The sequence below is a fragment of the Pristiophorus japonicus genome, unplaced genomic scaffold (genome assembly GCF_044704955.1).
Source record: "Pristiophorus japonicus isolate sPriJap1 unplaced genomic scaffold, sPriJap1.hap1 HAP1_SCAFFOLD_1636, whole genome shotgun sequence".
NCBI lineage: Eukaryota > Metazoa > Chordata > Chondrichthyes > Pristiophoridae > Pristiophorus > Pristiophorus japonicus.
In genome coordinates this window covers 29,068-46,072 of record NW_027251317.1, presented here as the reverse complement: position 1 = coordinate 46,072, position 17,005 = coordinate 29,068, and the positions used below count along the sequence as shown (strand labels likewise).

Sequence of the window (17,005 nt, the reverse complement as noted above, 5' to 3'; positions counted from 1 at the left end):
ACCTTGGTTCGTAGACCTCGGGAATTACAGGAAAGGACCACGCAAGACACAAAGTTTAAGTTTAACCCAACTGTCAGTTTTATTACGCAAAAAACAGCTAAAAATTACAGAACAAGACTTCTGAGAGAATTGACCGAAGACATACAATCACCCATCCAGTTAGTTGCTGTAACCGCAGATTGTAGGTTCATGGTCGTTGGTTCCATGACTGGTTATTCCTCTTTGATGTTCCCTCTTCTGGTGTTCTCTTCTTTTCCGTTCTGAGTTTGTCCGTCTCCATTCGTTCGCCCCAAGCTGCTCCCAGCTCGTGTATATATATATCCATTTTATCAATAAATCACCCCTTGAGCCACTTCCAGCTCGTGTATATATATCCATTGTTTAGATGCTGCTGTTAATCACATCCCAACTGAATCGTGTTCATTCTGTTAGTTTCCCTTTGTTTCTGCTGATGTTAATAACCCTGCAACTAGGCAGGAGTTTACTATTTTGATATTTCAAGTAGCAGTGTCGATATTTGATGTCTGTAAGATAAGAGGAGACGAATTGATGTCCTGTTTCTGACTGCTCCATTTTTGATCGGGGCGGAGGAGCGGCGAGAGTTCGGGGCCCAGGGGCAGCACGGGCCCAGCCCACACTGCGATATGTGAGCGCACTAGGTCCGTGCAGCACAGCAGGTCTCCAGTCGTCCTGGTTAACCCTTGCCACTCGACCAAGACCTCGCTCTGTCAAGCCCCGTGTGGTGGCTGGTGTGCAACGGTCACCCCACGTTAAAAAAATCCACGCACAGGCATCTTCCACCCTTCAGGATGTCGTTCGGGATCTGGAATATTAGGTCCTTCACTGAAACATCTGTGAACTCGTCACTTTTTGGCGTGGAAGCAAGTCACCCTCGCTTCGAGGGACCGCCAAATACTATACTAATACTATAATACTATATATCCATTTGATGAATAAATATCCTGCTGGGCTGAGGTTCCCATTAATATGTCTGGATCGGTTTCATTGTTTGTGGGGATCTGTTTAACTGGCTGCGATGATGTGTCTGGATATCCACAATTTGCACACAGAGTCGACAGGGCAAAAGATGACACCTTATCTTAAGTGCCCTGTTCTCCAAAAATGCACGCCTTATGGGGTCCTTTGTTGTCCTGGTTTCTTGCAGACTTGTTGTTACGCTCATAATAAATGGTGAGACTGAGTACTGTGTGTAATGAGCGAATGTGAGCTTAGCTCCTTTATTGTAGTTCCAGAGAGCAGGTACCTTGTGGGTGACCTGCTTATATACTGTGCTCCCGAGGGATGCTGGGATCCCTTGGGACTCCAACAGGTGGGCCCTCTGGTGGCCAGGTGTGATGCAGGTTACAAGGGGTTAAATACAAAACACTTGTGGTTCTCAGAGGGAACCGTTTCCCCTCCGGCCAATCAATCCACGGGCTCCTGGTTTAGATTACATCAATGCCTTTCTTTTGAGGCATAAACAGATTTGGCTCTTGGTCGCAGAGATTGTTTTTAATCGGTGCCTTTTCCTCCTCCCCTGTCCAGTCAGTCCCAAAAGCTAGTTTTAAACCATGTTTCGTTCGTGGCCTCTTCCTGTGCCTTTTGTGAAAGTGTGCAACTGCGAGATACTGAAAATGCCTCGACTCTCAAAAGGTTTTGCAAGTGAAAGTAAGTGATGTGTTTTGATCAGGTTGGCTGTGACATTCCCCCCCTCCCCTCTCCCCAGGGTTTCTCGCAGCCTGGGGGGGTGATTCACCTTTAATCCGCAGAACTTCCAGGGGAGATTTGCAGTGCACAGGGCTGAGTCAGGAAGGGTGGAGTTTGGAAATCGAATGTGAGGTGTACACTGGTAATCCCCTGTGTAGCGGCTGGCCATTGGCTCAATGCACAAGTCTGATGCAAGTGAATGGAAACTGCTAGTGCCTGCCCCCCCGGTACAAAGGAACGGATCTGCCTCACTGTGTCTGCACTCTCTCGGCGCCGGGCTGTGCTGCAGTCGTTGACTTGTCTTTTATCCTGTCGGCTATGGAGACCCTGATTCTGTGCCTCTTCCTCGTCTGCTCGGGAGCGGGTGAGTTTGTAAAATCTCCGGTTCACGCAGCTTCCGGGGAGATGGGTGGGTGGGGTGGGGTGGGGAGAGGATGCACCCCAGGGGGGCGAGGGGATGAGGCTTTGCGGGGGGTCCATGCAGACCCCTGGAGATGTGACCGGCGACCAGGGAGGACAGCGAGGCGGCGGCGGGGGGGAGGAGAGACAGAGCGCAGTAAAAGGGTGGGACAGTCGGGGTCTGAGAGGGGCCAAGGTTCCTGGGCAAGACCCCCGCCCCCCGCACTCCCCTGCACAGCCCGCAAAACAACGCCCCGCGACACAAATTAACGTTGAGTTCAGGAAAGTTAAGAGTTTTATACAAAATTCACCAAGATTGAAGGTGCTCCGAAGCATAGTCTCATACCGGCCAGGAGTGTGCCCCCTGGCAATTCGACTGCGGCCGGCATCACACCCCCAACCCAAGCCGGGCGGCACAAGGCTTGGGTTTGGGGTGTGATGCCTGCCGCAGTCCAATTGCCCGCCCAGTCACTTGACGGGGCTGCATGGCTCCAGAGCAGCTCTCCCCGGGTACAGCGCCAGCTCCTTGGACTGGGGAGAGGAGGGAAGCTGGGCATATCCTTCCTTGTTGACAGGGGACATGGGGGGGTGGGGTACCTTGAAGACACTGCCACCTTTCAGTGATTGTTCCGAATGTGAAGTTGCTTGACTCCACACACGATTTGCTCGTTCCATTACTTCGGCGTTAACAGGAAAGAAAGCTTTGGGTTGTCGGCCGAGGTTTTGCAAATCTCAAAAGCTGAGCGAATCAGTAAACTATCCCAGGATCAGCTGCTGCTTGGAAAGTGCTTTTCCTTGCACCGCAGGGCACACAGATCGAAGCCAGACTGACACATGTCTCTGTGTTTTATCCACAGTGTGCAGTGGGAGGCTCTCGGACAGTGCTGGCCGGTCATGCTGTGAACCCAAGTTAACGCAACCATTAAATATATCAGAATTCAACAAGCTGCAGAATTATGTGACCTTATCCGGTCAGGGAAGATGTCCCGAGTATCTAGTGTAAGTATTGGGCTTTGTACCTAAATAACGCTCATCACAGTAAAGTACAGGTACTTCAGCCCTGGTTCAGTGGGGAGTCGGGCGGTTGGAGGTTCAAGTCCCACGCCGCAGATTTCAGCACAAAAATCCAGGCTGACACCCCAGTGCAGTGCTGAGGGAGTGCCGCACTGTCGGAGGGGCAGTACTGAGGGAGCCCCGCACTGTTGGAGGGGCAGTACTGAGAGAGCGCTGCACTGTCGGAGGGGCGGTACTGAGGGAGTGCCGCACTGTCGGAGGGGCAGTGCTGAGGGAGCGCCGCACTGTCGGAGGGGCAGTGCTGAGGGAGCGCCGCACTGTCGGAGGGGCAGTGCTGAGGGAGCGCCGCACTGTCGGAGGGGCAGTGCTGAGGGAGCGCCGCACTGTCGGAGGGGCAGTGCTGAGGGAGCGCCGCACTGTCGGAGGGGCAATACTGAGGGAGTGCTGCACTGTCGGAGGGGCAGTACTGAAGGAGTATTGCATGTCGGAGGGGCAGTACTGAGGGAGCGCTGCACTGTCGGAGGGGCAGTAGTGAGGTATTCAATACCTCAATCAGATCACCCCTTCAATACAAGCCAAGTTTATTGACGAGTGCCCTTTCAGAATTGAGCTTGACGTATTTATTTCTGATTTACTGTCACAGATTTACCACAAACGCGAATCAGAGATTCTGTATATTATCGGGAAAGGCACAAGCCATGAAAGAGTTTGTTGATGCGAGATCCACAGGTAAGAATGGCATTGGTCCCAGTGCCAGGTTCCATCTGATTTGGAGCCTGGGTCACAAAGTATTCCACAAATCACGCCGTGGGAGAATTAAAAAAACAACCAAATGTTTTTTTCTTAATCACTTTTTTGAAATATCGGGGATGGGAAAACCAATCTGTGTGATTGACGGACAAGAGTCCAATCGCTTTCCAATTGGCCGTGGGAAAGTTGGGGTGGGTGCACCGTGATGATTGACATGTTGGACGACCAATGGAGGGCGGGAGGGGCGAGTGGTCCTGGAATACGGTCCGACCAGAATTGGCGGTTCCCCCCAGACACCCACTCTCTGCAAGTCGGCCTCGAACGTGCGGCCATGCGTGAACAGGAAAGTGCCAGGCTGCGTGACCTGGGATAGGCCTCAGAGGCAGGGATTCTGCCATTGGCCTCGGGGGCCGGAGGGAGGGGAGGGGAGGGCTGGGGCTGGAGGTGCACGTTCGAGGGCCGGCTATCACTCGCTGTATAGGGCAACGGTGGTCACTGGGACTGCAGGAAGATGTCAATCAACTGGTCAGGTGGGCAGAACATTGGCCACAGGAATTCAATCTGGAGAAGTGTGAGGTAATGCATTTGGGGAGGGCTAACAAGACGAGGGAATACACATTAAATGGTAGGACACTGAGAAGTGTAGAGGAACAAAGGGACCTTGGAGTGCAGGTCCACAGATCCCTGAAGGTAGCAGACCAGGTGGTTAAGAAGACACACGAGATAGTTACCTTTATTGGCCGAGGCATAGAATACAAGAGCAGGGAGGTTATGCTTGAACTGTATAAAACACTGGTTAGGCCACAGCTGGAGTACTGCATGCAGTTCTGGTCACCACATTACAGGAAGGGTGTGATTGCACTGAGAGGGTGCAGAAGAGGTTTACCAGGATGTTGCTGGGACTGTAAAATCTAAGCTATGAGGACAGATTGTATAGGCTGGGTTTGTTTTCCTTGGCACAGAGGGGGCTGAGGGGACTCCTGATTGAGGTGTATAAAATTATGAGGGGCGTGGATAGATTGGATAGAGGGGGTTGACTTATGAGGAAAGGTTGAGCAGGTTGGGCCTCTACTCATTGGAATTCAGAAGAATGAGAGGTGATCTTATCAAAACGTGTAAGATTATGAGGGGGCTCCACAAGGTGGATGCAGAGAGGATGTTTCCACTGATGTGGGAGACTAGAACTGGAGGGCATGGTCTTAGAATAAGGGGCCGCCCATTTAAAACAGATGAGGAGGAATTTCTTCTCTGAGGGTTGTAAATCTGTGGAATTCGCTGCCTCAGAGAGCTGTGGAAGCTGGGACATTGAATAAATTTAAGACAGAGATAGACAGTTTCTTAACCGATAAGGGGATAAGGGGTTATGGGGAGGGGGCGGGGAAGTGGAGCTGAGTCCATGATCGAATCAGCCATGATCTTATTAAATGGCGGAGCAGGCTCGAGGGGCTGAATGGCCGACTCCTGCTCCTAATTCTTATGTTCTTCCCTTAAGAAGCTCCTTTAAAAACTACACTCTTTGACCAAGCTTTTGGTCACCTGCCGTAATCTCTTTGTTTTTTTGCGGAGAACACTTTTTATATAAACCACTCGACAAACGCAGAGTAATTTGGCTGTAATCCCACATTTCAGAATTGTATAAGTATTGGAATTCATTTATTAACCAATTTGTGAATGCAATGAGCAGTTTCCTTCTGTTGCTGCAGAATACAAGCCGTCGACTGTATCTGAATCCAAACGGTTTTTAACACAGTATCTAACGAAATAATGGTTGATATTGTGACTGCAGGGTTGCATTTGGAACAGTTTTTTTTTCAAACATGTGTGTCCCATTGAAAGGTTCAGCACATAACCACAAGTATTTAACAGGCTTGTGTGCCGTTGTGGAAAAGCCACTTTGCCAGTAAAACGGGAGATTTCATCAGAGTTCAATTCTAAAAACTTACGTTACTAACAATTACAAACACCAGAACCGTGCTGTCTATTTGTTACCTGGCTCAGTCTCAAATTCATTTTATTTGTCTTATAACCCGCCTGTAAAGCACCCTGGGACATTTTACTAAGCTAAAGGCTCTATATAAATGTAAGTTGTTCTATTCAAGGCTGAGCGGGACAGATTTTCACATACTAAGGGAACCGGAGTGTTTGAGTTTGTAGAGTCACTGTATGCTCCGGGGTTGAAAGGACTCGATTGGGTCCGTCAATGCTCACTCAAGAGACAATGTGAAAATTGTGACGTCCTGTTTTGCTGCCTCAGATCCTGGTGACGTGGGCGCCCGAACTGGTGGGCTAGAGCAGACGGAGACCGGGGAAGGAACTCCTCATCCTGCACCTCCCACTGCAGGTCCAACCATTCCAATATCCAGCTCCTCCATCACGGCCGTCCCTGGGCTACACGGGCAAGAGAGAACCTTTACCCTTCAGCCAACACCGAACCCCCCCACCCGAGCCCACTGGCTTCAACATGTGGCTGTCACAACAAGAAACACAGCTGGAGAAACATCCGGGACAAGTCTCCATCCCAGGAATATTGTCACCACGACACTGACATCTCCTCCAAACAAACACGAGGCGGGAGAAGACAGGACTATGGAGGGCACTTACAGTCCCGGTAAGCATCATCATTCCCCTGTGTGTACTATAGAGAATAAAAGTCCCTATTATAGGGAATAACAGCCCCTGTGTATATTGTACGCATTATAGAATCCAGGGACGAGCACATAGATCGTGGCTGACTCTCCAGTGAAGTACTGAGGGAGTGCCGCACTGTCGGAGGGGCGGTACTGAGGGAGTGCCGCACTGTCGGAGGGGCAGTACTGAGGGAGTGCCGCACTGTCGGAGGGGCGGTACTGAGGGAGTGCCGCACTGTCGGAGGGGCGGTACTGGGGGAGCGCCGCACTGTCGGAGGGGCAGTACTGAGGGAGAGGGGCGGTACTGAGGGAGCGCCGCACTTTTGGAGGGGCAGTACTGAGGGAGTGCCGCACTGTCGGAGGGGCAGTACTGGGGGAGCGCCGCACTGTCGGAGGGGCAGTACTGAGGTAGTGCTGCACTGTCGAAGGGGCAGGACTGAGGGAGCCCCGCACTGTCGGAGGGGCAGTACTGAGGGAGCGCCGCACTTTTGGAGGGGCAGTACTGAGGGAGTGCCGCACTGTCGAAGGAGCAGGACTGAGGGAGCCCCGCACTGTCGGAGGGGCAGGACTGAGAGAGCCCCGCACTGTCGGAGGGGCAGTACTGAGGGGAGCTGAGTCCATGATCGGATCAGCCATGATCGTGATAAATGGCGGAGCAGGCTCGAGGGACCGTATGGCCTACTCCTGTTCCTATTGGTTATGTTCTTATGACCTATTTCCCTCAGCAGAGGGGTCAACAACCAGGGGGCATAAATTTAAAGTAATTAGGGGGAGGTTTAGTGGAAATTTGAGGGAAAATTTCTTCACCCAGAGGGTGGTGGGGGTCTGGAACTCACGGCCTGAAAGGGTGGTAGAGGCAGAAACCCTCACCACATTTAAAAAGTACTTGGATGTGCACTTGAAGTGCCGTAACCCACAGGGCTACGGACCCAGAGCTGGAAAATGGGATTAGGCTGGGTAGCCCTTGGTCGGCTGGCCCGGACACGATGGGCCGAATGGCCTCCTTGTGTCCTGTAAATTTCTCTGATTCTATGAGGGAGAGGCTCAGGGGATCTCTCTGCTGCCTGTGGGAATCTTAATCTGGGATAAGGGGATTGTCCTGTGAGGAGAGATTGAGTAGACAAGGCCCAGATTTTCTAGAGTTTAGAAGAATGAGAGGTGATCTCATTGAAACATAGAAAATTCTTACAGGGATTGACAGGGTAGATGCAGGCTGGGGAGTCGAGAACCGGGGGTCACAGTCTCAGGATAAGGGGTCGTCCATTTAGGACGGAGATGAGGAGGAATTTCTTCACTCAGAGGGTGGTGAATCTTTGGAATTCTCTGCCCCAGAGGGCTGTGGAGACTCAGTCGTTGAGTATATTCAAGGCTGAGATCGATAGAGTTTTGGATATTACGGGGATCGAGGGGGAAAGTGGAGTTGAGACGAAGATCAGCCATGATCGTATTGAATGGCGGAGCAGGCTCGAGGGGCCGAATGGCCGACTCCTGCTCCTAATTCTTATGTTCCTCCCTTAAGAAGCTCCTTTTAAAAACTGACCTCTTTGACCAAGCTTTTGGTCACCTGCCGTAATCTCTTACCTGGCTCGGTCTCAAATTAATTTTATTTGTCTTGTAACCCGCCTGTGAAGCACCCTGGGATATTTTACTCAGCTAAAGGAGCTATATAAATGTAAGTTCTATTCAAGGCTGAGAGGGACAGATTTTCACATACTAAGGGAACCGGAGTGTTTGAGTTTGTAGAGTCACTGTATGCTCCGGGGTTGAAAGGACTCGATTGGGTCCGTCAATGCTCACTCAAGAGACAATGTGAAAATTGTGACGTCCTGTTTTGCTGCCTCAGATCCTGGTGACGTGGGCGCCCGAACTGGTGGGCTAGAGCAGACGGAGACCGGGGAAGGAACTCCTCATCCTGCACCTCCCACTGCAGGTCCAACCATTCCAATATCCAGCTCCTCCATCACGGCCGTCCCTGGGCTACACGGGCAAGAGAGAACTTTCACCCTTCAGCCAACACCGAACCCCCCCACCCGAGCCCACTGGCTTCAACGTGTGGCTGTCACAACAAGAAACACAGCTGGAGAAACATCCGGGACAAGTCTCCATCCCAGTAATATTGTCACCACGACACTGACATCTCCTCCAAACAAACACGAGGCGGGAGAAGACAGGACTATGGAGGGCACTTACAGTCCCGGTAAGCATCATCATTCCCCTGTGTGTACTATAGAGAATAAAAGTCCCTATTATAGGGAATAACAGCTCCTGAGTATATTGTACGCATTATAGAATCCAGGGACGAGCACATAGATCGTGGCTGACACTCCAGTGAAGTACTGAGGGAGTGCCGCACTTTCGGAGAGGCGGTACTGAGGGAGTGTCGGAGGGGCGGTACTGAGGGAGTGCCGCACTGTCGGAGGGGCAGTACTGAGGGAGTGCCGCACTGTCGGAGGGGCAGTACTGAGGGAGTGCCGCACTGTCGGAGGGGCGGTACTGAGGGAGCCCCGCACTGTCGGAGGGGGCAGTACTGAGGGAGTGCCGCACTGTCGGAGGGGCAGTACTGAGGGAGCGCTGCACTGTCGGAGGTGCAGTACAGAGGGAGTGCCGCACTGTCGGTTGGAACATTAAACAGAGGCCCTGTCTGCTCTCTCAGATGGACACAAAAGATCCCAGGGCCACTATTTCAAAGAAGAGCAGGGGAATTCTCCTTGGTGTCCTGGGGCCAATATTTATCCCTCGACCAACATCGCAAAAACAGATTATCTGGGTCATTATCACATTGCTGTGTGTGGGAGCTTGCTGTGCGCAAATTGGCTGCCGCGTTTCCCACATTACAACAGTGACTACACTTTTGGAGCATTTTGAGATGTGCGGTGGTTGTGAACGGTGCTATATAAATGTACAGGAGGAGGCCATTGGGCCCATCGAGCCTGTGCCGGCTCTGTGAGCGAGCGATCCCATCAGTCCCATCCCCCCGCTCTCTCCCCACAGCCCGGTGAATGTTTCCCCGTCAAGTATTGATCCAATTCCCGGTTTGAAAGTTACTATTGAATCTGCTCCCACCGCCCTTTCAGGCAGCGCGTTCCCGATCACAACAACTCGCTGCGTAAAAACATTCTCCCCATCTCCCCCTCTGGTTCCATCGTCGATTATCGTCAATCTGTGTCCCCCTGGTTACCGACCCTCCTGCCCCCGGGAACAGTCTCTCCCGATCGATTCTATCGCGTTATGGTATGCGTGAAGCACCGTGTTAGAATCCCACTTGCAAAGCAAGTTCCCGGCAGGATGCTGGCTGTTGACGTGAAGATTTTGGACTGACGGTCGTGTTGCTGACTTGGGTCGATAATCAGTGCTGTTTTTACAGGCTCCACAACGTCAGGACGCGGAGGGGCGAGAATGGGCCACGGAGTCGGGCCTGGGGTTGGAGGTTTGCTGCATTGCAAGGATTGCGACGAGCAACACAGATACTCGGCCGGTGAGGTCACAGCAGGTCAATGGTTGGCACTGGGCCTGTTGGCGTCTGCCATCGCGCTGCTCCTCACTGCTGCCATCCTCTTCGCCAGCATCAAGTTTAAGTGCACACAACAGATGCCAGGTGAGCTAACCGAGAGATGGAGGCAGACTGTCCTGCCCTCCGCCTCGCTGTGAATGGAGGGCAGTGCACGAGTTGGTGAGGCCAACCTTCTGGTAGTGAGGGGGGGGTGAATTAACGACGTTCAGCGGACCCCGGGACACTGGGGATGGTCAGGGCTGACTTGGGAGCAGGGGTGGTCTCCGATCGATTGGGAATTGAGATTTGGGCTTGTCACAAACCACCTCCTAGTGGACCTGGCTCCACAGTACAGGAGGGGCGAGGGGTCCACAGACATGCTGGGCCCACTGCCCTCCCTCGGTGCTGTATCCTGCTCTCGCTCAGCTTGACTGGCCTCCTGCACATTTGCCCTGCTCCCCAGGCTCCACCATCAGCGGCTGTGTCTTCAGCTACCAGGGCCCTCAGCTCTGGGACCCTTTCCCTAAGTCTCTCCGCCTCTCTCTCTGACCAAGCCTCTGGTGGCTCGGTGCCAGTTCTTGTCTGACCACGCTCCCGTGAAGTGCCTTAGGACCTAGGTACACAGGAACAGGAGGAGGCCCATTCAGCCCCTCGAGCCTGTTACACAGGAACAGGAGGAGGCCCATTCAGCCCCGCGAGCCTGTTACATAGGAGCAGGCCATTCAGCCCCTCGAGCCTGCTCCGCCACTCAATGAGATCGCGGCTGATCTGTGGCCTAACTCCATCCACCCGCTGTAATGTATTTGCTCCGTGGGTTCTTTGCTTTAGAATCTACAGCAACACATTGCTATTAAGAACTAGTTGGTTTATTAGCAAAGGTTTAACAATCACGCGACACATTAACGGTTCATCCACCAGGCTCACAACCACCTGCCCCATCGTGGATCCCCCGAACCCAACTGGCTGGGGTTTTATTGAGTCTTGTGAACATCATGTGACTGGCTAAGCCCCTCCCAATGCAACAGTGCCACCAGCCTGTGACCATACTCTCGGGGCGTACACTACACCCACCTTTGACCCGTATCCCTTAATAAATTTGATTAACAAAAATATATCGATCTCTGATTTAAAATTAACAATTGACCCAGCATCAATTGCCGTTTGCAGGAGAGTTCCAAACCTCTCCCACCCTGTGTGTGTCGGAGTGTTCCCTAATTACACTCCTGAAGGGTTTGGCTCCAATCTTTAGACTGTGCCCCTAGTCCCAGACTCCCCAACCAGCGGGAATTGTCTCCCAACCACCCTCTCTGCTCCCCGTAATATCCTGAAACCTTCGATCAGAGCCCCCCTTAACCTTCTATAGTCTGGGGAATACAGCCCTAGTTTGTGTAATCTCTTCTCGTAACTTAACCCTTGGGGTCCAGGTAGCATTCTGCTGACTTTTACTGCGTGAAGGGTGGTTATATAAATGTAGGTTGTTGGTGCAGTATTGAAAGTCTGACTGATTTTGTGGGCTGAGGGCGGGGGAGGGGAAACGACTCTAGGACGTTTGGTTTATTTGAGGCCTTATCTACCATTGCTGAAGGCCTCATCCATGCCCCTGTTACCTCTCGGCTTGACTATTCCAACACACTCCTGGCCGGCCTCCCACATTCTACCCGACGTACTGGAGGTGATCCAAAACTCGGCTGCCCCGTGTCCTAACTCGCACCGAGTCCCACTCACCCATCACCCCCTGTGCTCGCTGACCCGTGTCCTAACTCGCACCCAGTCCCGCTCACCCATCACCCTCTGTGCTCACTGCACGTGTCCCAACTCGCACCGAGTCCCACTCACCCATCACCCCCTGTGCTCGCTGACCCGTGTCCTAACTCGCACCGAGTCCCACTCATCCATCACCCCCTGTGCTCACTGCCCCGTGTCCCAACTCGCACCCAGTCCCGCTCACCCATCATCCTCTGTGCTCGCTGACCCGTGTCCTAACTCGCACCCAGTCCCGCTCACCCATCACTCCCTGTGCTCACTGCCCCGTGTCCTAACTCGAACCGACTCCCGCTCACCCATCACCCCCTGTGCTCGAATGGCCGACTCCTGCACCTATTTTCCATGTTTCTATGTTTCTCTGCTCCAAGGAGAACAACCCCAGCTTCTCCAGTCTCTCCACATAACGGAAGTCCCTCGTCCCTAGAACCATTCTGGTCAATCTCCTCTCTCCCCTCCCCCAAGCCTTCACATCCTTCCTAAAGTGCGGTGCCTAGAATTGAACCCAATGCTCCAGCTGAGGGATGACCTTGTTCTATAAAGGTTTACCAGAACTTCCTTGGGTTCTGTACTCTATTCCCCAATTTATAACCGCTTGCAATTTCAAAATAGCTGCCGGGGTCAGAGAGACAGGCAAGCTTGGGAAGGTGAAAGGTCAGAGAGGGTAAAATGGCGGCAACAATCGGTAAGGCAGGATCTAAATTTAAAGTTTTAAAAAAATATCGAGAAAGCCAGAGAAAGAATAGGAGGGAAAACAAAGAGCCGGAGAGAGTAAGCACGGGTTAAAGTGTTTACAGTTTTATATCAATTTGTCTTTTGGCGGACGTTTGAGTCAGTCATTTACCGTTAACCTTGTGACACGAGCACCGATTTTATTGCTTTGTGTTTAGTGTTTGTCACCGCCTGAGAGCCAGAAACAGCCAGATGTTTCTCAAGGGCCTGCCAGTAGTGTTGAGGGTTAAACCGCTGACTTTTAACCCCCGCCCTTTGTGTTTTGTACAGATGTTATGGTGCGAGGTGTGCGATACAGCAGGATTTGCGGCCTTCGCACTGACACAGTGTGAGCAGAGCTGGGGTGATGTACGGCAGGAAGTTTGAACGGCAGAGCTGTGTGAAGTGGTGCCTGGACGTGCGAGGGGGGAGGGGGAACGGCGGATCCCTTCTCGTGCTCCACCGTTACCCGCTGAGCAAAGCTGGCGATGGGCCTGGAGAGCAGGGGGCCTTTCGAAGGGGCCCAGCCATTCCGGGACATCTTCGGCTAACGTAATCCAGGGAAGGCTTTGCGGAGCTGGAGGCGATGGGCCGAGCTCGGACCGTTCAAATGTGTCGCGCCTTCAGCTCTTCGCACCTTGGCCTCTTCCCAAGATGCACCGCTTCCGGACAAGGATTGGTAAAGCCCATCGGTCAGACACAGGCCGAGAAGGATGACTGTGGGCCGAGATGGCATCGTATTGTCCGTCTTTTGCGATGTGTGTTTTTCCGCTTAATTTTGTTCGTTTTACCCGGGGCGGGCGGGCGGGGGTGGGGGAGTGGGGGGGGTGGCCTTTGTGACCCATTGAGCCAATGGGGCCGTTCCCCACCATCACTCCCCACCCACCCAGTGGTTTCAACCACCGCCATTCACAAAACTCCGTGCTGGGAAATACCATGTTGTGAGGCGGGGGGGGGGGGTAGATCCCGTCAGGAGGGAAAGAGTTCCCTCGAGAGCGACGGAGGAGCCAGAGGCTGCAGTGCAACAAAAGGTTTGGTATTGTGGAGGGGGGGGGGTTCTGACGTGCTGGACTCGAGCATGCATGTGTGCACACGGAGCTGGACACAGAGACCCACAGAGGTGGGCACACCGACAGATACGTACGCACAGGACACACCCCAGGTCTCAGTGGGCAGCACTCTCTCTCTCTCTCTCTCTCTCTCGTCTCACAGTCAGGAGGTTGAGAGTTCGAGACTTGAGCAGATCACGCGACACGGTGATGCCACTGGACATAGCAGGCACCTGATTAGGGACTATCCACAAATAGCGGGTGCTTTTCAGAAGAGTACAATTCACACAGCTGCTCCCGGCCACATGACCGGTGATCGACTGCTCCTCACTGGCTGGAAATAACTCTGTGCGCGTTCATCGATAACGTTCTCTGCCCTCAGCACCTCTTTGCTCAGTCTCGGCTGTGGCTCAGTGCGTAACCTCTGAGGCCCAAGGTCATGGGTTCAAGTCCCACTCCAGAGACTCCAGCACAAAAATCCAGGCTGTCACTCCCAGTGCAGTGCTGATGGAGTGCCGCACTGTCGGAGGGGCAGTACTGAGAGAGCCCTGCACTGTCGGAGGGGCAGTACTGAGAGAGCCCCGCACTGTCGGAGGGGCAGTACTGAGAGAGCCCCGCACTGTCGGAGGGGCAGTACTGAGGGAGCGCCGCACTGTCGGAGGGGCAGTGCTGAGGGAGCGCCGCACTGTCGGAGGGGCGGTACTGAGGGAGTGCCGCACTGTCGGAGGGGCGGTACTGAGGGAGTGCCGCACTATCGGAGGGGCGGTACTGAGGGAGTGCTACACTGTCGGAGGGGCAGTACTGAGGGAGCGCTCTTGTGGCCAATATTAACCCCAATAATTGTGATCAGCCCCTCCCTCTCAATGGTTCATCCTCCCAAATTATATCTCCTTCCTTAATGGTCACTTTACCGAGGTCACTGTATTTATGTATTTAACAAAAAGACGTTTATTTTTATGAATTTATTTAATGCATTTCTAAAAAATCATATTTAAATAAAATTCTATCTCAACGCGTCCGTTGTGTGTATATTAAACCTGCGATAAAGGTGTGTGTTCAACAGCCCAAACCTATATCGCCCTCCGCTCTGAACATATGTTCCTTTCTCAACCGGTCCCAACATTAACGAGAGTGCGGGGAGAGGGAGAGTGTCAGAGAGGGGAGTGGGAGAGGGGAAGGGTAGGGGAGGGGAGGGGTGGGAGAGGTGAGGGGTGGGAGTGGGAGAGGGGTGGGAGTGGGAGTGGGAGAGGGGTGGGAGTGGGAGAGGGGTGGGAGTGGGAGAGGGGTGGGAGTGGGAGAGGGGTGGGAGTGGGAGAGGAGTGGGAGAGGGGTGGGAGTGGGAGAGGGGTGGGAGTGGGAGAGGGGTGGGAGTGGGAGAGGGGTGGGAGTGGGAGAGGGGTGGGAGTGGGAGAGGGGTGGGAGTGGGAGAGGGGTGGGAGTGGGAGAGGGGTGGGAGTGGGAGAGGGGTGGGAGTGGGAGAGGGGTGGGAGAGGGGTGGGAGTGGGAGGAGGGGTGGGAGTGGGAGAGGGGTGGGAGTGGGAGAGGGGTGGGAGTGGGAGAGGGGTGGGAGTGGGAGAGGGGTGGGAGTGGGAGAGGGGTGGGAGTGGGAGAGGGGTGGGAGTGGGAGAGGGGTGGGAGTGGGAGAGGGGTGGGAGTGGGAGAGGGGTGGGAGTGGGAGAGGGGTGGGAGTGGGAGAGGGGTGGGAGTGGGAGAGGGGTGGGAGTGGGAGAGGGGTGGGAGTGGGAGAGGGGTGGGAGTGGGAGAGGGGTGGGAGTGGGAGAGGGGTGGGAGTGGGAGAGGGGTGGGAGTGGGAGAGGGGTGGGAGTGGGAGAGGGGTGGGAGTGGGAGAGGGGTGGGAGTGGGAGAGGGGTGGAGTGGGAGAGGAGAGGAGAGGAGTGGGAGAGGAGAGGGGTGGGAGTGGGAGAGGAGAGGGGTGGGAGAGGAGAGGAGAGGAGTGGGAGAGGAGAGGATAGGAGTGGGAGTGGGGGTGGGAGTGGGAGAGGAGAGGGGTGGGAGGGGTGGGGGTGGGAGAGGAGAGGGGTGGGAGGGGTGGGGGTGGGAGAGGAGAGGGGTGGGAGGGGTGGGGGTGGGAGAGGGGAGGGAGTGGGAGAAGAGAGAGGGGAGGGGTGGGAGTGAGGAGGAGTGGGAGTGAGTGAGGGTGGGAGTGAGAGGGGAGGGGGAGTGAGGGTGGGAGTGAGAGGGGAGGGGGAGGGGGAGTGAGGGTGGGGGAGGGGGAGTGAGGGTGGGAGTGAGAGGGGAGGGAGAGTGAGGCTGGGGGAGGGGGAGTGAGGGTGGGAGTGAGAGGGGAGGGGGAGTGAGGGTGGGAGTGAGAGGGGAGGGGGAGTGAGGGTGGGAGTGAGAGGGGAGGGGGGAGGGGGAGTGAGGGTGGGGGAGGGGGAGTGAGGCTGGGAGTGAGAGGGGAGGGAGAGTGAGGCTGGGGGAGGGGGAGTGAGGGTGGGAGTGAGAGGGGAGGGGGAGTGAGGGTGGGAGTGAGAGGGGAGGGGGAGTGAAGGGGAGGGGGAGTGAGGGTGGGAGTGAGAGGTGAGGGGGAGGGGAGGTGAGGGGGAGGGGGAGTGAGGGGGAGGGGGAGTGAGGGGAGTGAGGGGGAGGGGGAGTGAGGGGGGAGGGGAGTGAGGGGGAGGGGGAGTGAGGGTGGGAGTGAGGGGGGAGGGGAGTGAAGGGTGAGGGGGGAGGGGGAGTGAAGGGGGAGGGGGAGTGAGGGGGGAGTGAGGGTGGGAGTGAGGGGGAGGGGGTGGAGTGGAGGAGTGAGGGTGGGAGTGAGAGGGGAGGGGGAGTGAGGGTGGGAGTGAGGGGTGAGGGTGGGAGTGAGAGGGGAGGGGGAGTGAGGGTGGGAGTGAGGGAGGGGGGGTGAGGGTGGGAGTGAGAGGGGAGGGGGAGTGAGGGTGGGAGTGAGAGGGGAGGGTGGGAGTGAGAGGGGAGGGGGAGTGAGGGTGGGAGTGAGAGGGGAGGGGGAGTGAGGGTGGGAGTGGGAGTGAGGGGAGGGGGAGTGAGGGTGGGAGTGGGAGTGAGAGGGGAGGGGGAGGGGGAGTGGAGTGGGAGTGAGAGTGGGAGTGAGAGGGGAGGGGGAGTGAGGGTGGGAGTGGGAGTGAGAGGGGAGGGGGAGTGAGGGTGGGAGTGGGAGTGAGAGGGGAGGGGGAGTGAGGGTGGGAGTGGGAGTGAGAGGGGAGGGGGAGTGAGGGTGGGAGTGGGAGTGAGGGTGGGAGTGGGAGTGAGGGTGGGAGTGGGAGTGAGGGTGGGAGTGGGAGTGAGAGGGGAGGGGGAGTGAGGGTGGGAGTGGGAGTGAGAGGGGAGGGGGAGTGAGGGTGGGAGTGGGAGTGAGAGGGGAGGGGGGAGTGAGGGTGGGAGTGGGAGTGAGAGGGGAGGGGGGAGGGTGGGGGGGGGGGGGGGGGGGGGGGGGGGGGGGGGGGGGGGGGGGGTGGGGGGGGGGGGGGGGGGGGGGGGGGGGGGGGGGGGGGGGGGGGGGGGGGGGGGGGGGG

General features: G+C 55.3%; 1 protein-coding gene across 2 annotated transcripts; it reads left to right on the top strand.

Annotated features, from left to right (window-relative positions):
- The first annotated feature begins 1,897 nt into the window (after positions 1-1,897).
- On the top strand, positions 1,898-13,249 carry LOC139243237 (cadherin-related family member 5-like). Of its 2 annotated transcripts, XM_070870725.1 has the most exons (7): positions 1,898-2,071; positions 2,964-3,105; positions 3,764-3,849; positions 6,125-6,478; positions 8,341-8,694; positions 9,862-10,092; positions 12,751-13,249. In XM_070870725.1, exons 1-7 carry the CDS (start codon positions 2,026-2,028, stop codon positions 12,810-12,812), a joined length of 1,275 nt encoding a protein of 424 aa, XP_070726826.1. In that variant the 5' UTR covers positions 1,898-2,025; the 3' UTR covers positions 12,813-13,249. The 2 variants fall into 2 exon arrangements, with proteins under 2 accessions (XP_070726826.1, XP_070726827.1); XM_070870726.1 differs by lacking the exon at positions 2,964-3,105 and having other exon boundaries at positions 1,985-2,071.
- The last annotated feature ends 3,756 nt before the right edge of the window (positions 13,250-17,005 follow it).